The sequence below is a fragment of the Myotis nattereri genome (genome assembly GCF_964212035.1).
Source record: "Myotis nattereri genome assembly, chromosome: 14".
Classification (NCBI taxonomy): Eukaryota; Metazoa; Chordata; class Mammalia; order Chiroptera; family Vespertilionidae; genus Myotis; species Myotis nattereri.
Genome location: NC_138089.1, coordinates 37,306,671 through 37,325,187, shown reverse-complemented (window position 1 = coordinate 37,325,187; position 18,517 = coordinate 37,306,671). Strand labels below are relative to the sequence as shown.

The 18,517-nt window shown below is 36.2% G+C and overlaps 1 protein-coding gene across 1 annotated transcript in view; it reads right to left on the bottom strand.

Moving 5' to 3' along the window:
• The window catches only part of PIK3R4 (phosphoinositide-3-kinase regulatory subunit 4), a 159,061-nt gene that overhangs the window by 33,876 nt on the left and 106,668 nt on the right, over nt 1-18,517 (bottom strand). Inside the window, exons 7-11 of the mRNA XM_081105472.1 lie at nt 15,370-15,504; nt 13,394-13,615; nt 11,966-12,139; nt 3,459-3,604; nt 1,394-1,597 (exon numbers count right to left, since the gene is read on the bottom strand). Of these exons, the coding sequence (XP_080961598.1) occupies nt 1,394-1,597; nt 3,459-3,604; nt 11,966-12,139; nt 13,394-13,615; nt 15,370-15,504 (881 nt within the window). The remainder of the gene's footprint in view (nt 1-1,393; nt 1,598-3,458; nt 3,605-11,965; nt 12,140-13,393; nt 13,616-15,369; nt 15,505-18,517) is intronic.

Here is an 18,517-nt window from a genome sequence, read left to right as displayed (position 1 = left end):
GGGATTCACTATCCAATTTTCCATATTTGCTTTCAAAAATATAAAATACATCTACTATAAGAGCCAAGGTTAAAAGAAAACCAAAGAAAAATCTCTTTGACAATTCAAGTCACATCAAATTAAGTCTCCTAATATATAGAAAACAGAACCACTGGCCTGGAAGGGATATTTAGAGGCAGCTCAAGTTTCCAGCAAAATTTAAACCTAAAAGAACCAAAATAGTTAATGACTGGCCTCCCGTAGGAGCCTGTTCATATACTCAATCACTGTTGGGCATCAAACAGTACTGGATATTCAGTGACAGGTACAATACAAGAAAGGATTTACACCCCAAAACTGATCAAATTCTCTCTCTGCAACTGAAGCATTTTCTCATCTTTTCTCCCTAGACAAGACATGACTGACAAGCATTCTATTAACCAAAACGTCTTGCAGACTTAAAGACAGCCATTAAAGTCGTCTCTCAGAATTCGCTTTATGCTCATAGAGCATTTATTCAGAAATTATATTCTTCACTTCTAAACATTTTTTTCCTATCTTGAATTCTCTAGGTTCCACACATCCCTCTTAAAACAGGATGCTAAAACTAGACTTAATATTTCTAGACAAGCCCTACTAATGACAAGTATAATAAAAAGATTACTTAATAGTTCTAACAAGATTTGTTAATTGATCCAAATTCAGAGGAATTTAAGATACAGCAGTAAACGGCTGGTTTATTCAATTTAGGATGCATTATAAATTCCAGTTATTGCAGCTGTTTGCATGCCATGAGAACACTCTGAATTTGGACTGAAATAAAACAGGAATTTTCTGCATTGCATCTGTGCTCTGCAATGTTTCTTTTAATTAACTTTCATTATATTTTTAGTGAAATATGGAACTGAATCAAGACCACTATTAAACCTAAGCTTATATCTACCTTTTCTCTCATTTTTATAGCCAATAATCACAAAATAAACATTAGGTCTCCCATTCCTTATTTAGATAAACCCAATGACTTCTTGTCATCCTAGTATCCCCTAGATACCAAAGCAAATGCACAGAACAGTTGCCAGATTTATTTACTTAGTCTGATGCAACCAAATTAACCAAAAATATTTTTAATAGTTAAATGGATGCTTTAATGTTTTTATGAAATTTGCATTTAGCCTGGCTGGAGTGGCTCAGTTGATTGTCATCCTGTGCACCGAAAGGTTGCCGGTTCAATTCCTGGTCAGGGCAATACCTGGGTTGTGGGTTTGAGCCCCAGTCAGGAAGCAAATGGAAGACAACCAATTGATTGCAATCTGTCTGTCTGTCTGTCTATCTATCTATCTGAGCAAGTCCATGGGTGAGGATTTAAATAAAGAAATTTGCATTTAAATGTAAGATTTCAGAAAGGTGATACAACCTGTGAGAGCAATTTCTTCAGAAGCTGTGCTATGGCAGGATCCTCAGGCGGAGGGCAATCAGGAAGAGACCCATTCCGTTTTTTCTGACGCATGTGAAGATGTCTGAACAAGCTAGTAATATCTTTAGACCTCAAAGCATAATCAAATATAGAACGACTTACTGGCTCTTTTAAAACACTGAGTAAAACAAGTTTTCTTTCAATCTGTATCAGAAAAATAAAAAGAATCAGTAAAAAATATAATATTTTGTTCAGTTATTTTCAAATTCAACACAATTTATGTAAAGTTAACACAGGTATTTATTTTCTAAAAAAAATGCAAGACATGAACATCTGCAATTTTTGTTGAGAAGAAGAAGGAATACTTGTGACTTTTAAAGAGCTCGGGTTTTTCTTCTTTTTATTGTTAGCATCTCAGAACACATGTGACTGTGATACTGGAAGACTAATAATAAATACCTATGTTAGAAAGTTTAGAAAATGAAAAAGATTTTTCTATATCCCAAAATGTCAGGTGACTTCCTAGATCTAAAAAGCACCTGCAGTTCACAGGCCTAACAGCCAAGAGGTACTGATCCAGAAAAGATGCGCAACAGTCACAGGGCTTCTTCCCTGCAGCCGTCAGGTTTTCCCAGTAGCTTCACCCACTTCGAAAAAATCACTACTCTCTCATACAGTTCATAAAATCCAGCTTTTTCTTATCCCCAAGAATATTCTCCTTGTCAATGCATTCATGATAAAAAGGAAAAACACTACTAAGAGTAATCAAGAGGACTTTTAGATATATTTAACAATCTGGTGAGTTGGCCAGTGGAAACCAGCATAAAAGGGTATCTTTTATCTAATCCAAAATGTAGAAAAATATAATTTATGAAACATATAGATAATCAGCTTCTCAACTCCTGATCTGGCCTTTCAAAATATCGAACACTGATAAAAACAAACAAAAAATGTTAAAAGAATTTCTGAGAAAACAGGATGGTACAGATTTCTAACAAACCACTTATATGTCATATTTATTACAGTAAACCACAACTAAAAGTTATTACCAGAATGTATGCAATTTTTAAATCCAAAAGACATTTCACATTGTGTATAAAAACTTTAAAACAAACTTCTAAATAGAGTAAGTGATAAAAAGTAGTAGGAATCTCTAGACCTGATTTTCAAGAATACTAATAAGCTTCAAAAAAGGGGGAACATATTTTCTAATATTATTCATCTTTCATGTATAAATAAATTGTTCTATGGGTAAAAGTAAAAAATTTTACAAACTACAAAATGAAGAATGATGATCCCAAAAACTAAATGAATCTACAAGGAAAAGTAAGGGCTGAAGGCACAGCCAAATCCTTCTCATGTCCAGAGGCTATCCAAGGCCACTTTCTCCAACCAAAGGGAAGGAACATTGGGATATAAAGGTAGGAGAAAGCCAGAAGCATGTGAATTCACAAAAGAGAAACAGTGCTTTAGTAAAAATAGGACATTTCAGAATGTTAACAGCCAGAATAATCCTTCAACAGTCCACTCAATTTAAAATATCTATTTTTATAATTAGCTGTCCAGCAAGATAAAGGGTATAAACACTGACAAGTTGGGTAAACAATTGCCTTGTACAAACCAAATACCCAAAGTTTATCATTAAGTGCTGTACTGCTGGGCAGGGGCAGGGTTGTAATTATTAGGTTCTTTACTAATTTTTTTATAAATGCTGACTTGCACTGAACTCTGTTATACTTTTACAAATAAAAGCAGATGTCTATTAATATACATGTCTTCTATATTTCACTCAAACTGCAGATGCTTTACAACATTACACATAAGAAAGTAAAGTATGAATTACTGGCTTCTATATTATGCATTACATGATATATAACATAATAGTCTCTTGAATGTTTCTCACCTTCAAAATATTTGTTCCATTAACATTAATTACCTTGAAATAAATCTGAAAATGCCCTAGCCCAATTTAAATCTTTAAAATTTTAAATAAAAACTCTCTAATTTTTTTTTTTTAATGGTGCAGTTTGGAGGGAGGATTAATTCCAAGTTGAAACATGCTTACCTGTATTATTGGTTGAGTAATATATGGGTCAAGGTAAGGCATCAGTTTACAATACACATCAGCTGTGTTTATCTGATGAGCTACCACTGTGATAAATCCCACAGCACCATAGCGTATCCATAGATTGGGATGACACAGAAATGGGGCTAAAGAAGAAAAACAACATATGGCTTAAACAATGTTCATAAATAGTTTCAAACTATCAGGATAAATAAATTTTCACCTTATAACACAACTGATGATAAAGATTATACAACACGTTACTATCAGGTGCCCTCACATATTCAATTATCCTGAGGCATAAACTCAACCAAGTGAACATACTGATAATATTCCCTATCATAAAACTCAGCAATACCATAAAATAAAAACAGCTACCTCCTGCCCTAGCCAGTTTTGCTCAGTGATTAGCGCGTTGGCCCACAGACTCAAGGGTCCCAGTTCGATTTCAGTCAAGAGCATATACCTCAGTTGCAGGCTCGATACCTGGCCACAGTCAGGGTGCATGTGGGAGGCAACCAATCGATGTCTCTCTCTCATATTGATATTTTTCTCTCTCTGTCTCTCCCTCTCTCTAAAAATCAATAGGAAAAAAAATCCTTGAGTGAGGATTAACAACAACAAAAAACAGCTACCTCCTTTCTGAGAAGTTAAATTTATAGTTTTTAGTAAGACCTGAAGATGGGTGGGCATCTACTAATTTAAAAGACTGGATTAGAAACTATTAGAGACATAAAAAGTCTCAACACTATACAGCAAGCTATTAATCCCCCCTCCCATTTCCCCGAGGAAGTCCACGGACACATTATCTACCACATGAGCAAGGAAACGAATAAGCCATCTCCTCCAAGTCACAGCATTACGATTAAGGAAACAATTACACCTGACATTCTTTTTAACGTAAAGATTTGATCAAATCTAATATATTGCAAGGCATTATAAATGAAAACTACAAGGCAGAGAACATAATGCCCCTTCTTAAAGAGTTTAAAATATAAGATTAAACCAGAAAATTAAATGAATGCCTTTTCATCCCTTTTAACTATTTTGTATACTACACCAAAAATCAGTGATTTCAACTAAATGAAGATTTAGAATAAAATCCAAACCTCTAAAAACAAAACAAAACAAAAATTGTATTAGGTCTGATCATGCAAAAACATCAGCATTTAGAGCAGGGGTGGGTAATGTCTGGCCCTGCCAAGGCATTAGGGGTGAGTTAATTAAATGTTTGACCAAATATAGCAGGCTAATTTTTAAGTTGGTAATTTTGTATGGTCTGCAAATGACATTATAAATATCCAAATGGTTCTTGGCAGAAAAAAGTTTCCCTACCCTGATTTAGAGGATATTAGTTTTGGCCCTGGCTGGGTAGCTCAGTTGGTTAGAGCATCATCCCCATAGGCCAAGGTTACAGGTTCAATCCCCAGGCAGGGCATATACAAGAAAGAATCAACCAATGAATGCATAAATAAGTGGAACAACAAATGAGTGTTTCTCTCTTGCTTTCTCTAATTAATAAATTTAATTGGCAATTAAATAAAAGTATCTAGAAAATATTAACTTTATAAGAAATTCATGCCAATAGAAAAATAAGAACAATGTCATGTGCTAATAATACTTATAGCATAAAAAAGGGAAGTAGAAATAATTTGTTCAAATTATGTCTCCAACATTCTCCCATTCCAATTCTTTTAACTGCACATGGAGAAGGTTTTAATTATTTCGTAAACATCCTGCAGCCTCTGATACATTCAACAAGGGAGGACTGGTAATTTCCCTTTGACAACAGGGAAAACCAGGACTGGAAAAACACTGAAAAACCTCCAAAACATAACTAAGCCCAAAATGACTTGGCAGGAGTTGGGCACTGTGTGAGGTGGAATTATTGGTCCCAATTCTTTACATTATCTGTATTATACAACCATACTCTTGCCTTGTATTCATGCTCCTGGCTCAGTCATATTACCTGCTCTGGCCAATGGGATGTTAACACAAAGGCTTGAAAAGCTAGGCTTGCTTTCTTGTACCTCTGCCATCACCCAAAACATAACCCCAGAATGAGACAGATGGATCACAGTCACCACAGTCTGGAGATACAAAGCCAAAAGCATACAGCTTACAGATGCATAATGAGAAATTTATGGAAGCGTTTACTGAGATTTTGTGATTAATTGCTATATAGCATTACTGTATCAATTAGTAGCTAATAGATACAAAGAACCTTCAACACACTCAAAAAAACACACCAAGAAACCAGAATCAAGAGGATTTCCTAGCCCTAGCTGGTTTGGCTCAGTGAATAGAGCATCGGCCTGTGGACTGAAAGGTCCCAGGTTCAATTCCGGTAGAGGGCTTGGGCTCGATCCCCGGGGGGGGCGGGGGGGGGCTGCAGGAGGCAGCCAATCAATGATTCTCTCTCATCGTTGATGTTTCTATCTCTCTCTCCCTCTTTCTTCCTCTCTGAAATCAATAAAAATATTTTTTAAAAAAAGAGGATTTCCTAAAAAAAAAAACAGTGTACTCAATCTTTTCTCTACCCAACACATTCCAATTCTCAGGGTACAAGCATTGGGGAAGGTGAGTATTCAAAATATCTAAGTGGGAAGAGAACAGTTTTTTAAAGAGTTACCAAAAATATCATGATAATCGCCATCACGACCACCACCATCACCAGCACCATTTCCCTTTAAGAATCACTACCGAGAAACCATGATGGTGGCATAGGCAAACACCTGAAATTGCTGCCTCGCACAACCACTTCAAAAATACAACTAAAAGACAAAACGGACATCATCCAAAACCACAGGAAGGCTGGCTGAGTGGAAATTCTACAACTAGAAGGAAAGAGAAAAGCACACTGAGACTCAGAGGAGGTGCGGAAGTAAAGTGCAGAGGTATGGAGGCGCACGCGGAGAGGGCTTACAACTGAGGACGCAGTTGTCTTTTTCAATCGGGAGGGAGACACACCCTCCCACTCTGAACTCCAGTTCCGGGCTAGTCTCTGGGGACCCAGACTCATCGGCATCGGAACATGAGGGCAGCTTTCTCTGAGAGGTGCTTGCAGCGATTACCTTGGGAAACTGAGGCCCAGGACCTCTTAGGGCAGGACTGAGGACCAGCCATAGCAGTTTGCTCCGCCCAGTTGATTCCCTGAGACCCCGCCCCACCCAAGCTGTGGGCAGAGGCTTTTGCATATGAATGACCTGGCCCTTTGCAATCTAAAATTACCTAACAAACTGAAGCTGGGACAGAGAGACCCAGAACTTCCAAAAGAAGGCCCAAGGACCCACAGCAGCTTGCATTGCTTCACAGCTGGGCCTAATCTGGGCACCTCCAAATCCCAAACAAAGAAGAGGAATCTGCAGATCTCTCCATAGCTCCTTCTGGGTAGCCTCAGGCAGAGGTTAAATTAGCACCTCCTTAGAGATCCAAGTGCCAGTGTACCCAGTGGTCAGAGTGGAACCATCCAGATTACAACTCCTCAGATCCATAAGGGACACACACAGGGGGCAGACTCAGTGAGCACTAAAGCCCCACTGAAGCAAGTCTTGCCCCATAAGGGTGTCTCCAGCACAGAAGTTCTCCCACCATAGACATAGCTGATTCTCACAGCCAATTGGCCTAGAGGTCAATTCCTCCCAGTGATACCAAATACAATCAAGACTTAACTACAACAAGACTGTGCACACAGCCCACAAAGGGGTTCACCAAGAGTGTCCACCTCAGCTAATTGGGGAGGCTGAGCTAATGGGCCCTATAGGACACCTAGCACAGAAAGCCACCCTATCAACACAGGGAAGCAGCCAAAATGCAGAGACAAAGAAACAGGTCACAAATGACAGAAATAGAGGGAAGCAAACTACTGGATATAGAGTTCAAAACCACGGTTATAAGGTTTTTCAATAATTTTCTAGAAACTGCTGATAAATTTAGTGAGACCCTCAATAAATCTAGTGAGACCCTCGAGGATATGAAAAGGACCAAATAGAAATTAAGTATACACTGACTGAAATAAAGAATATTATACAGAGATCCAACAGCAGACTAGAGGATCGCAAGAATCAAGTCAAAGATTTGAAGTATGAAGAAGTAAACAACACCCAACCGGAAAAGCAAAAAGAAAAAAGAATTCAAAAATATGAAGATAGTGTCAGGAGCCTCTGGGACAACTTCAAGCCAACCAACATCCGAATTATAGGGGTGCCAGAAGAAGAGAGAGAGCAAGATACTGAAAACCTATTTGAAGAAATAATGACAGAAAACTTCCCCTACTTGATGAAAGAAATAGACTTACAAGTCTAGGAACTGCAGAGAACCCCAAACAAAAGGAATCCAAAGAGGACCACACCAAGACACATCATAATTAAAATGCCAAGAGCAAAAGACAGAGAGTATCTTAAAAGCAGCAAGAGAAAAACAGTTATTTACCTACAAGGGAGTACCCATAAGATTGTCAGCTGATTTTTCAACAAAAACTATGCTGGCCAGAAGGAAGTGGCAAGAAATATTCGAAGTGATGAATACCAAGAACCTACAACCAAGATTACTTTACCCAGCAAAGCTATCATTCAGAATTGAAGGTCAGATAAAGAGCTTCACAGATAAGAAAAAGCTAAAGGAGTTCATCACCACCAAACCGGTATTATATGAAATGCTGAAAGGTATTCTTTAAGAAGAGGAAGAAGAAGAAAAAGGTAAAGATAAAAATTATGAACAACAAGTACATATCTATTAACAAGTGAATCTAAAAATCAAGTGAAAAAATCTGATGAACAGAATAAACTGGTGAATATAATAGAATCAGGGGCACAGAAAGGGAGTGGACTGACAATTCTCGGGGGGAAAGGGGTGTGGGGGGTGCGGGAAGAGACTAGACAAAAATCGTACACCTATGGATGAGGACAGTGGGGGGGGGGGGAGGGTGAGGGCAGAGGGTGGGGTGGGAACTGGGTGGAGGGGAGCTATGGGGGGAAAAACAAGGAACAACTGTAATAATCTGAACAATAAAGATTTAATTTAAATAAATAAATAAAAAGAATCACTACCAAAGACTGACTATGCTAACAGAGAGATGTGTGCACTTTATCACTTTTTAAAATGTGTTTCTAAATTACAAAAAACTGCATTTCTTTTAAATAATTTAAAATGACAACAAATGATTGTTTACTTAAATTTTCTCAACAAGTTTTCTTTTTCCTCTTAGCTGATCCTACATTTAGTTCATTCTGAGGGAGTTCCCCATCCAAGAAGTTGTACCACTACACAGGATTTATTCTATACCTAAAGATAATAATTTGTTTTTATGCTAAATTAAAGATACATATAGTACTCCATGTGTTCATTCTGTGATCAATGACTAGAAATAACAGGACCCAGAAAAACCTCTATAAAATTGAAGAGGGTAAAAAACTGTCTTTATGATGTTTTTGCTTAAAAATTGATAGACATCCATTTTTCAGATAAGTAAAATGCCAATTATAAGCTACATTATATATCAAAAATAATTTCCAAAAAATTAATCAACAGAAGAAATGTATGTGAAATCAGAATATACTAGAGAACATATTTATATACAGAAGGTATTAATTAAAATAAAGAGAATCAAAGGCAAAAGCAAGAAAAACTTGACCTTTGGGAAATAATGCCACTTTTACAGGAGAAAAAAAGAAAGCACTGATATGAGAATTTAAAAATGAGAACGAGCAGGAAAATATTCCAGGCCGCAAGATGTGCATGTTCACACAATACATCTTCTCATTAATACAGGTTGCCAAAAAAATATGTATACACACTTCAATAGCTGATAGCTCAATTGATGTTTCTTTTTTTTCAGCCAAACTAAGCTTTGAACAAAGGAGATTCATTCTAAAATGCTACTGGAAATTTGAAAACACAGTTGAAATACAAACAACGCCTTTATAATTATTCAAGGTGTATGTACATTTTTGGGGACAGGTGACAAAAAATTATTCATTTCTATAGATTCTTTTCAATTTTGAAAATGAACAGTATGTTAATAAAGTCTGACTTCATAATCATTCAAAGTGTGTAGACATTTTTGGGGGGACACCCTATATTATCATCAAAATGCATGCTTTCTATATCTGCCTTACAATACACAGGACCAGAAATTCAAAATCATTTATTATAATATTAATAATTTTTATTCTGCTACTAGTATTTCTATAACATATTTTTTTCATTGATTTCAGAGAGGAAGGGAGAGGGAGAGAGAGACAGAAACATCAATGAAAAGAGAGAACCATCAATCAGCTGCCTCCTGCACACCCTACACAGGGGATCAAGCCCACAACCCGGGCACTGACAGGGAATCAAACTGTGACCTCCCGGTTCATAGGTCAACACTCAACCATGGAGCCAAGCCAGCCAGGCTAGTTTTGTTGTTGTTTTTTTAAATAGAGATAATGAACCCCTTAAGGTTCAATACTTGTAGCTCATAGGAAAAAATCAAAATATTTCAATATAATGGAGATTTTATTGTATTGCCAATACTCAACAATTTTCTATTAAATTTGGAATTATTTTTAACATAATCATCAAAAAATTCAAACCAAATTAGAGTTACAAACTAAAAGAATGATTGAAGATATTAGAGAATAAAATAAGCAACCTACATATACTTTTTCACACTAAATTATTTATTTTAAAGCCACATTCATGCCTTAAAATTCTCCAGAAATTTTATGTACCTTTACTAGCTACCATCTAGTTTCCAAACAAAAATAAATAACTCGATTGTCTTTTTCCTCTGAGGAGTTCCTCAAAAACAAAACAAAAAAAAAACCTGTTAACCAAGTCTAACCAATTTTGGTTTTCTATTAATTTTCCTTGGCAAGGCATTTACAGCAATTAAATATTTTATCTAGAGGCAATATTCTAAAATTTCATGTCCTCTCTGGATAGAGCCAATCTGCAATCTTATTTTGATTATTTTCTTCAAGTGAAGAGATAAGAAGACTAAAAGCTGCGGATAGTCTTAATTTTAGAATGTGTTATTTGACTTGTTTGCACTTATTCTGAATTTTAAGTTGAGGTAAATAGGTAATTGCTGTAAAGGTCAAGGGATTAGTCCAGGGGTGGGCAAACTTTTTGACTCGAGGGCCACATGGGTTCTTAAACTGGACCGGAGAGCCGGAACAAAAGCATGGATGGAGTGTTTGTGTGAACTAATATAAATTCAAAGTAAACATCATTACATAAAAGGGTACGGTCTTTTTTTTTTTTTAGTTTTATTCATTTCAAACGGGCCGGATTTGGCCTGCGGACCGTAGTTTGCCCACGGCTGGATTAGTCCCTTTCACTGGTTAATAAAATTACGAACAGTAGAAACTTTAGTACTAAGAATTCTTTTTTTTTTAATCTTTAATTTCTTTATTGGTTAAGGTATTACAAATGTGTCCTCATACCCCCATTAACCCCCAACCTCCCCCACAATACTAAGAATTCTTAACTGGCAATAAGTATAATGACACGTCATAGACAATCATCCACATCCAATTTCTTTTTTTTTTTTTTAAATATGATAAAAATTGACACCCCCTCCCCGCCGCGGGGAAGGGCGCCCGCGACAACGCAAGCCGGGAAAGGCGAGCGGAGGGTGTCCGCTGCGTCATAGAGACCACGGGCGTGACACCGAGGTCGGGCAGGGTTCCGCACCCCTTCCCTTCCACGCACCGCCTTCTGACGGGGGAGGAGAGGAGAGGGGCCCGCGGGCAGAGGGAGAGGAGCGGTCCCATTCGCCAAGGAATGTCCGTCCCTCGGCTGGCGCGGTTTAGGACCGGCCCGGGAGAGCGCGACCTCACCACATCGATCGATCGGCACATCCAATTTCAACATGACTAGTAGTCCAGTGTCAAAAAAAACACACAAGTTGACTCTTCAAAGCAGTTATAGAGTATCCATTTTGTGTTAAAAAAACAAGCCCTGTCCAGTGTTGCTCAGAGTGTTGGCATGCACACCGAAGGGTCACGGGTTCAATTCTGGTCAAGGGCAAGAAGCTGGGTTGCAGGTTCAATCCCCAACCCTGGTAGGGGAATGTGCAGGAGGCAACCAATCGATGCGTCTTTCTCACATCAATGTCTCTGTCTCTGACTCTATCTCTCTTCTTTCCTCCCCTCCACTCTCTCTAAAAAATCAATGGGAAAAATATCTTCAGTGAGGATTAATAAAAAAAGCCAAATCTTTATTTTTCAAATATCACAAAAACTTAATTACAAATGAAAACAAAGAGATTACTTCCCAACCCAGGCTGGAGAACCAAATGATCCTGTTTGCCTGCCTGCCTGTCTCTCACATGCACACAAGCATCCATGTTTAAGCATGTACATGTATGTGCATTCAGGTACATACATACACAATATGGGAACAATAAAGTTGAAAATCTGACTCTATTTTGCCTAAAAGTTTTACAATACTCTATCAATTTTTATTTCTCTTTCCAATTCCTAATTTTCCCAACCTAATCTTGAGAAACAGAAACTTACCAATATCACTGGCAAATTCGTAGACATGGGGTTTTTGTAGCAGCCCTAACTGGCACATACAGGTAAGGGCGTTAAGAGCTTTCACAATAACAAATTCCTCAGCATCACTAAGACCTTGTTGCAGCAGGGGTTTGAGAATTGAGGAGCTCTGCCAGCCAACATAGGCAGCAACACCTGAAAAAGAGAAGCAACATTACATGATTACGTATTCTATACCTGGAAGTACAAATGCCATTAAGTAAAACAATAAAATTAATCGAAAACCAAATATATTGAGCAACAATCAGGGAGATGACATTGCACTTCCTACCTAGCACAATAAATGAAAAGACCCACAACAAAATAAATGACTAAGAAATTATGGAACACCAAGGGGGTGGGGGGGGGGGGAGATATCCCAGGAACTCATAAAAATAAAAATATAGGTCCCCTAAAAACGAAGAACGATCGGCTTTAGATTATCTTCAGCAACAATATAGAGGCTAGAATACAACAACGCGAGCAATTTCACAGGTTCTCAAAGGTAGGAAGTAACCTTTTCTCCAAAACATTATACGGCAGCATTTGCAGAAACATTAATACTACTGCCGTATGAGTTTCTTTCCTTTTTTATTTTTTTAGGAAAATACACCCAAAAGCAAATATTTTAGCAGTTACTTTCCCAGATTTTAAGGTAACAAAATCTAAATCCTACAGCTTTCCGCTATTACATGAGAAAATTTGAATACCAGCAAAGCTTTCCAAAGTGTAAAAGAGTCTTTAAATCTTTTGAGTTAAACAGCAAGCTGTTATAATCATGTCCAAAATGATATAAAGAGGGTTAGTGGGTAATTATAATAACATGGCTTTAGCATATAACATTTCATAACTGACCAAACCTAAATTTTCCTTCTAATTAGATTGATTTCCAATCATAATTACACTGTAACAATTATTTTCTGATTGTAAAAGTTATGTTCACTATAAAAAATTTGACAAATATAGAAAATATAAAGAAACAATCATCTATAATCCCAGTCCTACATATTACCACTGTTCACACCTTAGTATATATATTTCAGTCTTTTGTATAAATACATTTGATTTACTGTTGTTATCTTTATACAACTGGAATCATACTTTAAATAGACCTACACTATAATTCAGTCACTCTAATAGTATTTCATGATACTTTCCCGGGGCATTAAATATCATTTTAAAACAGTTTGTAATGACCACATAGTATTCCTTGATATGGATGTATCACAGTTTAACCAATCCCTTGATCAACTAAGATATTCTTATCATCCAAAAGCAGCAGGAAGGCAGACAGAAATACCAGGAACTCAATTCATTATTAATAAAATTTAGTAGTAATGTCCCCTCTCAAATTGCATGTATTTTTTTGAGAATTCAAAACCTTAAAGAGAAATTTAAAAAACAACATACCAACTATACTATCAAAAAAAGCTCCACGCAGATGCCAATCATTCTTATCATTCAGGAAAGTAATCATGTGGGACAATAAAACATCATTGGCTTTTTGACGTCCAAAAAATACACACAGCCGAGTTATTCCATTTTCCATTAAGGTTTGTTTCACGATATTTTCAGGGTCACTTAGCAAAGTGACAACTTTCTGCTGGACCATTTCATGCAAGGCTTGGAGCTCTAAAAAAAAAAAAAAAAAAATTAAAACTAGAATCTTTTCTTTTTCCTTATACTAATAGACCCAGTCTTCCTTTTTACTCCTCAGAGAAATGGATTACAGAAGCCACCATAGAAAGTCTATAATCACTAAGTTTTTCCACTATTTAGAACTCTGAAGGATAGGTGGAAAGCTGAAATATAAAACTGAAGAACATCCTAATAAGCTTCACAAGCTTGGCTACTATCTCACTAATTAAACAGCTCTATTTATGAGGCTTAAGGAGAAAAGTATGGGAGCACCAGAAAGGAGACCATACTGCTCCAATAAGATCAACTTAATCAAGGACTGGAAAACACTAGACTGGTTCAGGATATAATCTGATAATGCAGGGCAAGCATTCTTAAAGGCTGGATGAAACTTCAGAAACACACTGCAAGTCCTGTCAAAGCTTTGCATGATCTGGCTACCACTCTGGCCTTATCTCCTATCCACCCTCCCCTTACTTACTTGTCTGTCTTTCCCTTACTAAAATGTAAACGCAAGAGCAAAGATCTTGTCTGTCTTAGGCACCACTGTATCCCTAGTGCTTACAGCAGGCACAAAATTGCCTGATGCAGAGCTATCTTTGACAATTATCTGTTGGCTACGTGAATAAGGGCAGAGGCCACTACTGGTGCATCCACTGTCAAGGAAAATGGAGGTCTGCATAATGTTCACATTAAGAAAAACTTCAGGTTAACTCCCCAAAAGTTTTAACACCTAAATTCATTACATAAAAAGATCCAATTACATGTTTATAGAACATTGAACAGTATTATTTTCTAGTTCCATGGAAAAAGTGAAGATTTCCTTTCTGACATATTCTTCTGTAAGTTCAAAATTATTTGTCTTGAACTCCATATAATTACGCTGTCTTAAAAATGATGCTTTCTACAATAGAGCTATTGCAGTTATCTGTAACATAAAAATCTGAAAACTACACTTCTCTAGTTTTTCTCAACTAGAAACATCTTAGAACAGACCTAAGCATATTATTTCACTTCTAAATATCTAACTCAATAAACATTAACTACAAGTCTGTTAAGAACTGTACGAATGTAAAGAAAGTAAGGCCCAGCCAGTGTCGCTCAGTGGTTGAGTGTTGACATATGAACATATGAACCAGGTGGTTCAATTCCCTGCTAGGGCATATGCCCACGTGGCGGCTCAATTCCCAGTAAGGGGCATGCAGGAGGCAGCCAATCAATGATTCTCTCTCATTGATGTTTCTCTCTCTCTCTCCCTTTCCCTTCCTCTTAAAAATAAAAAGAACTCTGACCTCAAAGAGTTTATTATCATATCTGTCCTTTTATAGTAAAATGTGTGGGTTTTAATATGTAAATCATAGATAGTATAAAATAAACACAAGCGTATGACTGAGGATACACAGGATATACTCACATAAGGAGAAAAGATTTAGATTCTTTAACTATGATGTTGTCAATGGTTTTTCTTTTATCATAAGAATGAAATAATTCAGCTAGCTTTATTATTGACACAAATCAATTCTGGCTGAAAAACAATTGAGCTTAGAACCTGTAGCAACAAGCTGATCATTTTCTGGCTAGATAAGTGTTTGAGAATAGAGAGAACAACCAGAAACCAGGAATCCTTCCCACCGGTAGATCTGGTATTCTTTCACCTTACATGAAAATTAGAAATGATGATTTGTTCCAAGTTCACATTAGCAATTCATTCTAAGTAATAGGAAATCTGGAACAGAGAATCATACTACCTGTGTCATAATTTCCATTGGGATGTGTAACTTCATCTATTTCTTCACTATTTGGGTCATTTTCCATATTCAGATTTTTTAACTGTACTAATTCCAGGAATCTCAAAGCTGTTTCTGCCAGCAGAGCTATGTTTTCTATAAAAGGAAGAAAAATTATAATTATCTTCTTAAATCTCTGTAATGTTTATAACTTTTCCTTCCTAACTCTTTATATATAAAATAATAATCATAAAACTAAGGAAGAAAAGTAGAACTTTTAAATTTAGCACTTAACCAAATCATATTTTAGTAACTAATTTCATAATCTACAACTATTTCTAAACTATGTTTTAATATTGAACATAGGCATCTTTTAAAAAGGCAAAAATAACCCAAAACACAGCACTCAAATCTATTGAGGAAAAAAAAATCCTTTTAGAGTCCTACCCTTTAAACAGTATTTTGACATTAGACTAACAAACATTCACATGGAAATAACAGATCAAGCTGGGCTTTGGGATCACACAGACCTTGGCTCAAATCTCTACCCTACCACTTACTAGCTGGCTGCTTAACCAATCTGGCCTTCAGTTTCTTCACATATAAATGAGTCACCTCTATTTCAAAGAGTCATTACCAAATTGAATCAATCACTGTTGGACTGCTTCACAAGTGATACTCTGACGTTCTTAAGGAGCCAAAGTGTCAGCCTGCCACACTTCTGTAGTTGTCTGTATTTTCTCCTTTCTCTTTCTGGTAATCTAGTAAAACTATCTGATACTCCTCACCACTGTGAAAGTATCTACTTCTGAGTTCTGCTATCATATTTGCTACTAATTATATCTACTCTATTGCTTCTATCTTCTTCCTTCCATTTTTGTTAGTTTCTACCCTTCTTTCTTCTACTACTTCTGTGCTTCTTAGCTTAACTCTGTACTCTTCCATCTTTGCAGGAAACAGCACTGAACATAAAGTTTAACTACTTTATTTTGAATCTGACACTTTCTCTTAACTTTTTACATTTCCGAAATTGAGATGCATCTCACAATATTCGAGATTTTTCAGTCTACCAAATGCAGTGATTCCTCCACCTCTCCCAGGTTCAACACTGTTCTGAATAAAACAAAAATTTACCTCTAAGTAAGCAAGATATTAATACCCTGCAATGCCTGCTCACCCTAAAAATGGAGAAATTTAGGGCCATCCTCTGGTAATAAGTCAAAATTCTAGATGAATATCCCCACTTTAATAAAAATATCTTTATTAGGAAAAGTCTCTTATTTTTCTGAATCTCTAAAGTCTAAGTTATGCTTATTCCCCATTGAAGTTTATAAACCACAATATATTTGGATAGTTTACATAAGATACAAATCTATACCAACATCTCTGAGCTAAAAAAAGAATAATGTAAAAGAAATTTACAAATTGATTTTAAACGTTTATAAATACGAACATGTGTGTACTTAATCATACAAGTTCAAACAGACCTCTGGCTCTATTAAAAAAGGTAGCTTTGTCATGCACCAAGCCATGGTGAAGGGACACTGCAAGGTACTGGCACTGTCCCTGGGTTATCATGGACTCTCATCATAAAAACCCAAACAACCAAAGAAAAGTAGGATTACTTCAAAATCAAGGTCTAGACCAGTAATTTGTAGAACTGAGAAAGAATTAGACAGATACTTTGGGGTCGTGTTTTTTAGACTCTCTCATTCCCAATTTCCTCACTGGTAAAATGAAGGAATTAACAGTCACTGCTCAAGGTTTCTGCAAGGGGTAGTTGTGAAAGACATATAGACCTTAGAATCTGAAATCTATCTTAGAATCTATGTTTCTCTTGCAACTAACCCTTGCAACAAGCCTGAACAGTAGATACCTGACACACAGCAGAGTTTTCAACAAATACCATTATTTTTATGCTATGACTTACTAATATTAGTAATTGACTGTCAATATGTTAATATGGCACCTACATATCAAAATCTTACCTATTTTACACAACTAAAGAATAGACTAAAATCCCCTGGGTCAAAAGTAGTCATGAAACCCTAAAGATACAGCTTGTTTTTAAAACCTAAAAACTGTTATTTAATTTTATCTGGCTCAATTGTTTATATTTACCAAGTGAATTATAAATGTGCTTTGTTACGAATAATAAACTCAGATCTATCTTAAAGAAATCCTTCATTTTCTAATTTTCTATCCCTGAAACTTACACCTATACAGTTATGGAAACCAGAAACCATACATAAGTAAATAGGCTGATAGATAAACAAAAATAAAAATATACAAATAAAAAAAGAAACCCAACAACTGCCAATCACTTTGTAGATGTTTCTAGTATATAAGGCCAGCATCCAAAGACCATTTTTCACATGTTCCATTAAAATACTAATAGGCGCGCCCTGGCCGGGTGGCTCAATTGGTTGGAGCGTTGTTCCATACACCAAAAGGTGACGGGTTCAATTCCTGGTCAGGGGTGAGTAAGGGAGGCAACGTATTGATGTTTTCTCTCTCTCTCCCCCCATTCCTCTCTCTAAGAATAAACAAACATACTCTCAGGTGAGGATTAAAAATCTCTAAGATGTTTCCTAAGCAAGTATCGTACAGCAACATGACAATATCATCACATGTTATGTACTTCAAAAAAGAATCCCTGATTTCCATAAGATTACATTTTAGAAATAAATTATGTAATTATGTAAATGTTGCAATGGCATTTCCATGCAGTAATAAGCATTTAGGATTAGGAAGCTAAAAAAATGAATCTGTATCACTTGATTTTATGAGAATTACAAGTAAAACATGCAGGTGTGTTATTTAACACACTCACTTCACCACAAAGAAGCCATACATCCTAAGCACTATAGTAACTTAAAGGACCTTAAATTCAGTAAGTTAATAGGCTAGATTTTTTCAATACCAAATTACCCAGAAAAATAAATCTTTTCAACAATACATTGTTATATATCCTAAAATTGATATTCAAACAGCTTATTTGTTCAGAGAAGCTTTATAAAGGCATAAAGACATACCCAGAAGCACATATTTGTAAACATTATTCTCCCTTCAAATTAAATGTAATACTCCCAGTAAAAGCACAAGATTCTGTATTATATACTTTTTACTAGCTATAATTCTGATTACTTCAAAAATGACAGTACACACG